This window comes from Alligator mississippiensis, chromosome 5 (assembly GCF_030867095.1).
Source record: "Alligator mississippiensis isolate rAllMis1 chromosome 5, rAllMis1, whole genome shotgun sequence".
Lineage (NCBI taxonomy): Eukaryota > Metazoa > Chordata > Crocodylia > Alligatoridae > Alligator > Alligator mississippiensis.
The window spans coordinates 56,036,885-56,048,179 of record NC_081828.1 but is presented as its reverse complement, the minus strand read 5'-3'; the positions used below and the strand labels follow the sequence as shown (position 1 = coordinate 56,048,179).

The 11,295-nt window shown below is 41.9% G+C and overlaps 1 protein-coding gene across 2 annotated transcripts in view; it reads right to left on the bottom strand.

Annotated features, from left to right (window-relative positions):
• The window catches only part of HMCN1 (hemicentin 1), a 354,179-nt gene that overhangs the window by 182,217 nt on the left and 160,667 nt on the right, over positions 1-11,295 (bottom strand). For both annotated transcript variants that reach the window (XM_006267576.4, XM_019500190.2), the window contains exons 19-23: positions 9,940-10,084; positions 8,321-8,433; positions 5,843-6,002; positions 4,977-5,151; positions 1,563-1,690 (exon numbers count right to left, since the gene is read on the bottom strand). In XM_006267576.4, coding sequence (XP_006267638.2) covers positions 1,563-1,690; positions 4,977-5,151; positions 5,843-6,002; positions 8,321-8,433; positions 9,940-10,084 — 721 coding nt within the window. The remainder of the gene's footprint in view (positions 1-1,562; positions 1,691-4,976; positions 5,152-5,842; positions 6,003-8,320; positions 8,434-9,939; positions 10,085-11,295) is intronic.

The window sequence follows — 11,295 nt, the reverse complement described above, 5'->3', positions numbered from 1 at the left end:
CCCTGCAGGGAGGACAGCAGGGAGGGAAGCCCTGAGGCTGCAGCGGGCAGCCTACATCTTTTTCCCACTAAGGGCTCTGCTCCTGCCATGCTGCCCATGTGGTGAGGTAAGGCTCTGCACTTTGCTCCAGCCGCAGGAGCCACGACCTCCCATGGGCAGCAGCTGGAGCTCAGGGGCTGGGAGGGGGGTAGGGGACTGTGAGCCGTGGTCCTGGTCCCAATATCCCTGGCAGCTGGGGGCCCCCTCCAGCAAGGCTTGCGAGGGGCAGGGGCCTGTGGGCCATGAGTGAGGGCATGGGCAACTGGTGCCCGAGTCAGAGGGGGCACTTGCGACCGGGGGGGGCCCCATGGCTGATCCCACAGGCCAGAGCAGGGGGTCCCCCTGCGGCCAATCCTGCTGACGCACAACTGGAAGCATTGCACCGCTGGCATTTCCAGGTCAGCGGGATCGGCTGTAGGAGGACCACTTCTTCTGGCACACTCTCCAGCCGGCGCTCTCATGGGGGGCACCAGCACTCTCGCCTGCTCCCCCTGCCTGGGAATGCTTGCTGACGGGGTGCACATGCACCCCCGTGCACCCCCTACACATCGCCATTGAGTGAGGGGCACCAGCAGGGCTGGGGGCTAGGGTGCTGTGGGTGGTGAGTGAGGGGCATTGACATGGTCGGGGGCTACAGGTTGGGAGTGAGGGGCACCAGTAGGGCTGGAGGGATGAAGGGCACTGTTAGGACCAGGGGGCTGTGGACTGGGAGTGAGGGGCACCAGCACAGGCAGGTCAATCAGCGTATCAGGGTTGCTCAGCTCCACAAAGCAGCAGGGGTGGGGGCAGCGGCAGCTGGACCCACATCCTGGTGAGCGAAGGGGAAAGGGGGAGCTCTGATTAGCAATGATAAATAAACCAAAATCAAACGCCAAAATATATAGGTATTTAGAAAATGGTTTTAGCACTAGTAGGCTTCCAAATTGCTTAAAAAATGTAAATACATTAAATACATCAATAAAACATTGTGTTCAACTGATATCCATATATATAGTGGCGTTTCATTTTAATCATGGAAAAATGTGGATTTGGGGGTTTTTAATCAGAGAATATGGGATTTTAAAACAAAGAAAAACCAGGATCCCTGCTCAAGTATACTTTTGCCTCGCATCCCTCCAGGGCCTGGGTGTCTGTAGTTTGGGAAGTACAGATGATTTAAGCATCTTGGGGGGTAGACATTTGCATGCTATAGCTGGGAGCTCTGGACTGCAGCAGCAAAATGTTGGTGACCCTGGCACTGGAGACATAGTGACTAGCTATATTTCCTCCATGTTTCCACCTTCTAAATCACATTAACAGAAGATAAATATATATTTAATATTTTCTTAATATTAATTTTCCATTTAAGTAATTATAGAAGTTGCCATATAATGATAATATAATAGAAAAGGAGAAGGAAAGAGATCTACAAAATGGGTCTACACCAGGAAAAATGTTGAAGAGCTGTATTAGATTAAGCTAAATTCCAGTTGTTCTGTAATAGGACCTCTGGGATGGGTTATTTTTGTAGTTAACTAACTTACCATGTACATTTAGCTTGACTGACTGAGTTGCATTCCCAGCAATATTTGTGGCTACACAGAAATACATTCCACTGTCTGAAACTCGTGTCTCAGTGATCTTCATTGACCCTGAGGGGAGGAAGGTGTGTCTGGAAAAATAGGAAACAGATTTATTGTGTAAATATGTACTGAGATGTGATTAAGCTCTAGTTAAACATTACTAATGACAGTGTTGTTCAGCATGAAATTTGGGGCAGAATTCTACTGCCCTTTCTGCATCCAAATTTTCTGCATTTTCAGCGCTTATGCACAGGTAACGATTCTACTTCTCCTGCAGTGTAAACATGTGTGTGTGCATGAACTGATAATGCTTCACCAGATATGTACTGACTGGCTGATACACAGCTATGTGTGTGCGCCCACTGGGGATGCATACCTCCATCTAGGTCCCAAAAACGTAGTTGACTAGAGTGGAGGGAAGAGATGGAGAAGGAGGAAAGCCCTCCCATGTGCTTTTGCCTGGATTTACACTCAGTTACATACGTTCATGACTACAGACATACCCAGCAAGTGTGCAACCCTACTAGGCATACTAGGTCTACCCATGCATGCTTTTGCAACAACAGCTTGGAAGCAAGGTCAAAAACATGTCAGATATATGGCTAGAGAACTGCCATTTAGATGAGCAAAGGGAAGAAGAATTCCACCCTTTGTGTTTTTTTCAGTTATGTAACTTATTTTTCTTATTTTTTTCTATGTTCCTACTACAGCAATATGTTAAGAATACCAAGCAAAATACCTGAACCATTTGGTGAGATCCACAGGACAAACTATGGGCATTTCAGGTGCTTAGGTGAGGTTTGAGATCCCGTCATACTTCAATTGAAAACAACAAATGTTTTGAGATCTGCATGGTTCATGGTGCTAGTAATGGGTTACGGAGTCCCTTTAACTCTAACTTACAGGTTCAAGCTCAGCCCAATTCAGCAGTGACAAAAAGTTGCTATTGACAAATAGCTAATGGCTTATGCAAAGTTCACTTCTTCCAGATAATAAGGATGGTATTGTACTTACAATACTAAACATGGATGTTGGAGGGACTGGGTTTTATTTCTCAGACCTGGTTTTATGACTGTACTGTGTTAATTTGGATGGAATAAACAGAACTAGAGGGTCAAAGGTATTAACATAACCTTGTCATCACACAACACTAAACAGTTAAACCTGGCTTGCAGTTTAAAGCATAGCATCCCCCACCCCCATACATGTAGGTAAAGGTGCAATGGAATCTAATGTGATTCACACAATCGTGCCTCCTGCTATGTCACGTGTGCATTGCAGAAGGCATGACTGTGGGATCACACGTTATATCCCATCACGCCTTACTGTCACTGCAGGGAGAACCTGATTCTGGGCTCCCTCTGCACCAGCAAGAAGCAAGCTCCTCTGGCTGGGAGCCCCACACACTTCAGCTGAGGGGCTCTGAGCTGCAGGGGCACCTCCAGGGTGCTTACCCCACCCAGGGATCCATGAAATCCCCAAGGTGGGAGGATTGCCGCTGTGGCAATCACCCTGCCTTGAGTGTGTGGGAAGCCCCTAGCACTGAAGGATTGCCACAGGGTCAATTTCCCTATCCCAGGGCTGTGGGAAACCCTGGTTTCAAACATCCCTGGGATAGGGAGATCACCCCTGCAGTGATCTCCTGGCCCTGGGAGAATCCCACACCCCGGGGCAGGGAGGATTGCCCTCCCACCCCAAGGTTTCATGCATCTCCAGGGATCAGATCATCACAGCAGCAGTCCTCTTATGAAAGTCCCCTCCTATGCTCCTATGTGCCTGCTCCTATGTGTATCTGCTCCTATGTGGGGACCTAGCATCCACAGCTCTGGGACTCTGAGTCCTGGCAGCTGCATGGTGCTGCTGGGACCCAGAGTTGACAGCTGCCAGGACTAAGAGACCCCAAAAGTTGTGGGACTCTCAGCCCCAGCTGAGCAAGGTGCATCCCTGTCAGCCACAGGGGAGACCCTGCTATATATGCAAATGAAACCTCATTATCTCTAAAGTTAATACATATTTCAAGGTCCAACATTATAGCTGGTTGGAGCTTTTTAGTGAGTGATACCTACTTCGCAGGTGCACCAGGTGCACCTGGTCCCAAGGTAACTGTGCAATTACCAGTAAATTGCACAATACCTGTAACATGTACGGGGAATCATAGTGACCTCAGCCTGCTTAGTTTCATAGCGGCAACCACTATTTAAAATGTTATAACATTTTATTAATAATACAGAAAAAGAAAAAAAATCATTTTAATGCTATCCTTTATCCCCTTTCCTTTTAGCAGTCGAGAGAATTTTTATTAAGAAAGCCTCTTTTTTATTGTCTTTTAGATGGTAGTAAGGATGGCAAACAATATCCTTTTTAGGGAAAAAGGAAAAAGTTAGTTAAATTGATCTGGAGCCGTTGTTTTTTATGCTGCTGTGTAAAACTAACTTACTCCTTAGATACAAAACAACAAGACAAGTACACACAAAAGGGTACAGGACATATGGATAAATACCTTTTCCTCTATGACTGTCAATTCAGCACTTTTTATAAGCACCTAACTATATTTTTCCATTTTCAAAAATGTCTGGAGAGTTTCTGAATCCTGGAGACAGTGACAAGGAATGGATTCCTGCAACCACTTTTACACATGTTCAGTGATTTAAAAACATGAAATACCAGTGATTTAGAAAGCACCTCAATTTAAGTTATAATAATAAGGTATTTGTTTATACAGGGCTATTTGGATTTGGCCTCATAAGAAGCTATGGGGTAACTTGTGAAGCTTTGTTTCTTCTTAGGAATGCAGAAACATTTTTCAAGCAGGATATGTACCAGGACTGAACTACGGTGTTCGTAACAATCAGAGTTTTAAAAAAGCAGTCACAGAGATTTATGGCTGTCTTTGAAACTGGTTTATTTATGCTTACAAAGCGTTTTATGATATGTTCTGTAAAAAATTTACTATGTGTGATAAGACTACATTTTACACAGGATAGGACTCGGAGAGAACAAGAGAGAATGTCTCACTACAGGTCCTGAGACTTAAGAGGCTGATTTTGCTCTTATTTCTTTTAGTGTAAATCCAGATTTGGTTCAATGGACCAATTCAGGATTCACACTGCAGAAGCAGAGTAGAATCTGACCTCCTGGCCCTGGAAAAAGTTTGCAAAATGATAAGAGCATGAAAGCTGTTCCTAAAGGTGAATGATGTGCTGAGTTTTGGAAAAAGAATTGCAAGATCAGTTGTCATAGGATCTCACGGAATGATACAATAAACATTTAACTCATGAGGACAAACCGACAATTTAAATAAAATCAAAAAGCCCTTAAAAAACCTTGAGAGCTTAAAAGAAACTGAACTTCTCCATATTTCTGAAATGATGTTACCTTGGAGAGAACGGAGAGATGAGTTGCATTTCTTTGGCCCATGTAATTACGGGAGGTGGCAAGCTCTTCACATCACATGGAAGTGTAACATCTTCCCCTGCAGTCACTGAGATCTCTATGGGCTTGTCATATGCATCTTCTTGCTGGTTTTCAGGCCTGGATACTCTGGGTTTCACTAAAAACATGTTTTAAAAAGTATAATACATATATTTATTTGTAGATGTGTAACCTAGTTCTAATTTATCCCACATTGTTTCGTTTCAGTTTAGAGTGTTTTTTACCATATGTGGTACAATCCTGTTTATTTGAGGGTATACCTGTACTGCAGTTACAGCACAGTAGCAGCTGCATAATGTAGGCATATTCCAGATACTATAGTAGACTACCTGATGCAGAATTCACCCAAAATGCTGAGTAAGTCCTCCAGCAGTTTGCCTGGGTGTGGCGTTCTGGGCTGTTGCAGTTAATCTGTTACTAGTACCCTTGGCCAGCAAATTCTTTCTTCTCACCCACTGTAATTCTATGTCTTTCTGTAAAGCTACTCCCAATCCATGTCAGTGTAAATGAAATCGCAATCAGGCGAGGGGCCCCAGTCCAAGAGCACAAGATAGTAAATACCAGACTGCTTTAGAGCTTGAAGTGGCTGAGGCCTTTTAATCTCAGCCATCTGTACAGCTGCCTGGAATTCTTATCCAGACATCCAGTACAATAGTGGGGATGCTAATTAGACATCAGTTAATAGGGGGTTTGGCATGCCTGCACTGTCCAGCCATCCCATTTCAGACTTTCTAAATTGAGTGATTTTTCAGACCCCAAAAAAGCTTGCAGGGAAAGCATACATATATTTGATTTTAACTCAGACTTACCATAGACAGTTAGTTGGACTTTCCGTGTGGCATAACCAGCAGCATTTGTTGCAGTGCACACATATTCCCCAGTCTCCTCACCCCCTGGTGAAACTATATATAGGCTTCCGTCAGATCCCGCTGAAAATTTTGTATTGCTGAGAGGAATCAACTCTCCTTTCTGCTCAAAATCAAAATAATAATAATCCAGAAATTAAGAAAAAAAACCCAACAACAAACTGCAAGCACTTGATCAGAAAGAAGCCAAAGCTTTTACTGATACTGCATTTCAAAGAATTAATCAGAGTGGTGAATGACTCTCATCCCGCAAACTATGTTCCAGAAAGAAGGGTCCTTTAAGAGCTGCACTTCTTAGCATGGGTCAAAGCTGTGTTTGTTGCATCTACAAACTTATGATCAATACTGCAGTGCAACATATATGCTTATACATGTATGATTTATACAGAACTCTTAAAACAGAAGCCGGGGTCAAATTTTCCACTTTACTGCATAATTAAAATTCCTGAGCTATATATGCTTAACTGAAAGGAGAATTTGGTTTATTAGATGAGGGGATTTGAGTATGGATTTGGGACCAATATCTTAATTTAATTATTTTGCTGACTTATCCTTTATGTTGAAGAATCTATAATACCCCCAGTTGATATCATTTACACAGCCAAATTTGGCTCTCAGTACAACTTCCAGGCAGTCTTACTGAAGTCAACAATATTGTAATTGAAGAGAGAATCATAGGGTGCATCTACACATGCGCTTTACTGCAGAGCTGACTAGTTAGCTCCACAGTAAACCATCACTGTCTACACATGCACCTGTATTATGGCGCAGTAAATTAATTAACTCCGCTGTAGGATAGTACTGCCTGCAGACTAGCCTCACTAACCTCATGTCCCACCCAGCCTCTGTGCTGCCCAACACTGCCACCCAGAGCCTGGAGCTGACCTCTGGGCCCCCTGCCAGTCCAGGGCTGCTCCGCCCCAGCTCAAACAGCTGCGGTCCCAGGTGCACATGAAGACACTGCATCCAGAAGCAGCTGACTCCAGCACGAACTGCGCCAAAGTTTATTGCTATGTGCTTTTTGCACATGTAGATGCACCCACAAGGCTGAAAGACATCTCAAGGGTCACCTAGTTCAACAGACTACACATATGTAGGATGTGCTATTCCTAAATGATTTCTGCTAATTGCCTTCACAGCCTCTTCTTGAAAGCCTCCAATACAGGAAATTCCACAACTTCACTAAACAGTTTGTTCATCCTGAGGTACAGTGTAGCTCAATATTTGTAGCAGGATCCACAAAGCAGCATGAATAAATATGAGCTTGCCATCCCGATTTTGTAAACTCAAGAGGTTTGGACATTTCAACTAAGTCTGAAAGTTTACTTCCAATCTGAAATTAGATTATGTAAAAATGGATCTCTCTCATTCAATAGATCTCCTTTCTGCATGATTTAAGAAAAGAATTTATAACTAATGGTAAAAATAAGCTTCTACAGGTCTTTTGCAGCCATTAGTATGGCAAAGCTAACATTTTTTAGAGAGTGAAATGGGTTCAGTTCCTCCTTAAGTATCTTCTACAGATACTACTTACTAGGCACATCTACACAAGACAATACTGTGCAATGGTTATTGCAAATTTATTTAGCATTTATATAAGTAAGTACCAAATAAATGTACAGTAAACAGAGCAGTAGCACTGGTAAACATTGTTTAAGTGATACTACTGCACAATATCCTAACAATACTGCCCAGTAGTGTATTAGCATTGTCCATGCTGTGACAAGCTACTACACAGTATTATTAGACTACTTCACAGTCAGCATTTAGTGTAGACATGGCCACTGAGTCCCATATCTGTGCAAACTCAAGAAAGCCCACAGGTTTGCAGAAATGTCATGGAGAATATACTATATCCTGAAGAGCCATTATTACTGATGGTGAAAATGTATGAAAAAGAAAATCTCAGCTTGACTTTCAGATCCCAAATTGAGTTTACAGGTTTGCAGTTTGCTGGGGAGGGGAGAGGGAGGCTGGGAAATACATCACACCCTCCACTATTGTAAAAGGAGACTGTTTGAGATGAAAAGCATTAAATAGTGAAAAATACCACACTATATACTCTTCATACAAATTCCTTTTAAATAAATATCCAAAATGAGACGTAAACCATGGCAGCTTTCCCACTCCAACATTATCCAGCCATATTTATCATATTAACAGTTTATAAAGCTCTTTTTAAAATTTATAAAAGATCCAGCAATAATGAGTGAAGTCTTTCTGATTCCCAAAGTGTGGAAGCTAAATGTATGACAACCCATAAGCCCTGATAGAAAAAACAGAAGCTGATACAAATAAACAGTTTTTTCTCAGTCCCTCAGGACAAAGGTTTTTGGCCACCTTCCTTGTATATAGTTTTTATTATAGCTAAATCAGCTCAGTTGATCTTTTAACATAAACAGCTCAAAGATTATAAATTACCTTGGACCACATGATAGTTGGTTTAGGAACTCCACTTGCTTTACATGGTAATGTTACTGGGATCCCTTCAATTGTACTGAATATCTGCTGTCCATGCTGAATGACAGGTAGAACTAAAAGTATATATGCATATTTTTATTGTATGTACATTTTATGCATATATGCATACAGCCATACATACTTCAAGATCATGGCACATCATGAAGTCCCCATACATTCAAGTGCTATTTAGTAAAGATTACTTAATTTGCACACAGTGGGACTTTCGGTTACCTACTAGAAGAAGGAGCTGGGAATTTTCACTTTGCTCTCAGGGCATTAATGCTGACTTAGAGCATTCATCTCTAACCTCTAGCCTGAAGTAAAACAAATACCTACACATATAAGTAATAGAGTTGAACACCACCCTGTACACACACAGTTTCAAAGCAAACAGACCAGAATCTAGTATATGGGTCTCATTTCAGAGAGTCTCAGGATGCCCTCCAAGAAGGTGATAGGCAAGATTTTCGAAAATAGTACTGTGAATTATTCACTTAGGTCAGTTTGGCTTTTGGTCAGCTCATTCTGGTTCAGGTGCGAAACCTATTTTCATCAATGAGGAACAACCAGGGCAGACAAGATCTGCGGGTGAGACCAGATTACTTTCCATGCTCATTCATTTGTTAATTAATAAACATGCTAGAAAAGGAGAAAAAGATGGAGCTTGTGCTAGCAGGCTGGCGATCTCAGGAACTCCAAATTGCCCATCTCAAAACAGCAGAGTAGTAATAAAGACTCCAGTTTATTATCAAACTGGCATGTTTTTGAATGAATAAATGCTCCATATTCCTACTCCATATACTAACCTTATTTTCTAGTTCCTTTTTAACAACACATACAAACATGTTCCCCTTCCCCCTAAAGTTTTCAATCTGAAGAATTCTGAAAGCAGTTGTAGAGCATTAACTAATAAGAGCATGAAGGATGTAGCATTTTGAAGAGGAAAACATGTTCCAGCATTTTCAGTGAAGCTTAAAATGAGTCTTCCTTGATTAATATAACATGTAAGAAAATTTAAACTATGAACAATGAAGTGGTTGTGACCTCACACAAAGTTCATACAATTTTCTGAAGTGAAATACAGATGGGTTACTACAATGCAAACACTAGGTTCCCTGTCATTGCCATTTTTTATGGTATTTAAATGCAGCTTTGCCAAAGTCATGATTTATTTTAAGTGCTATAATCCCATGAGTTGTACTTCCTTTTTATCAATTATGAAACCTCTTAGACAGCACTTGGCACAGATCTCCAATAAACTCCCACTTTGTCTGTTTTGGTAATAGAGTGAGGGAGGCTGCAAAACAAACACATCACTTGTACATATTTAAAATGAAAGATTTTTCAGCAGATAAAAACGATGTGATTTTTGTCTTCCTTTTCAAAAGGCATAGGCTACATTGCTTAAATGAATTATGTGCAGTAAGACTGGTTCTCTATTATTCTAGTGTAACATCACTGAAACAAGTGTATTTAGGATACTGTTGCCATCATAAAAAATTCTCTGAGCTACTGCTTCCCTGAAGCATATCCTTATTTTGCCTGCAGTGCAGAAACAACAAAACAGTTTATCTTACCAAACACATTGATGGTGGTAGTTTTGTTATTTGTACCAGCTACATTACTTGCCATGCAGGTATAGTCCCCTGCATCTTGCAGCCAAACTCTTTCAAGGTGCAGACTCCCATCACCACGAACATTGATGTAGGGATTTGTGACCAACTGGAAGAGGAAGATAGTTATAATTAAAGAAAAATACTGATTTTATAGCCCTAGACAACTCAGATATTGCTGCTTTCTGTTTATTCAATCAGATATTTTTTTCAAATTACATATCATGAGAGAACACTAGTAGAGCCTTCCTTTCACCTGTCACATGAAAAACATTTTACATTAAAATTTTAATAACATTAACTAAAAAACTTAATATTTAATTCTGAAAACAGAACAAGCTACTGTCAATACAGGCATGCCAGCAAAGCTGTATTTTGTACTACTTAAGGAAAAATATCCACACACATATATTCCTGACAAGTTGTGCTGGTAAAAGTGCAGTTTTGCCAACACAGAGATCACAGAGCTTCAAGTCCCCTACTGACATTGCTATGCCTATGGAAACCTGTCCTGTAAACTTGGACACAGCTTTGCTCTGCGATGAGAGAAACTGCAAGGGCTCTTAATAGATTCCACTGTGCTACTTTTCTTGAAGCACAGCATTTCTCACCTACTTAGTGCTGCAGGAAATTCGTGCTGCTATCCAAAAGAATTAGCACCTCTCTTTCTGAGAAAAGGAAGACAAAGAGGAAAGAGAAGAAAGATCCCGCTGGTATTCCCTGAAGCCAAGGGAAGGAAGACTCAGTGCTCCTTGCAGCTGCACACACTAAAGAGAAGGACAGTACTTTTGTGAATATTGAGCTGATATTCTCTGTAGCCACTGGAAGGGGAGATGCTCCACTTAGGAGCATCTACAGGCAGTGAAAGTAGAGTGAGAACTCCCTGAAGCCCTGGGGAGTGAAGGACCTAAGGCGCAGTGTCTAAGATATGTCAGCAAGGAGGGCTCCCCTGGGATGACAGTGTCACTGGTGAAGTACTTCCACAGCTACTTGAGCAAAGAGGAATGCTTGCACAGTTTCTCATAGCTACAAAAAAGATTTTGGACAGCACATTTCCTTGAGAGGCCTCACAGGGATACCACACCAGGATGGCATCCAAGCCTGCCTTACGTATCTACAAGAGCAAGATTACAACTCAGAGTACAGACATAAAGATATTACTGAACTTATACACTTCATCCTCACACACAACAACTTCTGTTTTAACAACTAACACTTCCTCCAGACCATGGGCACCAAAATGGCCCACCAATATGCCCAACTTTTCTTGGCCCACCTGGAAGAAGAATTCCTCAAGAACTGCACCACCAAATCCATGCT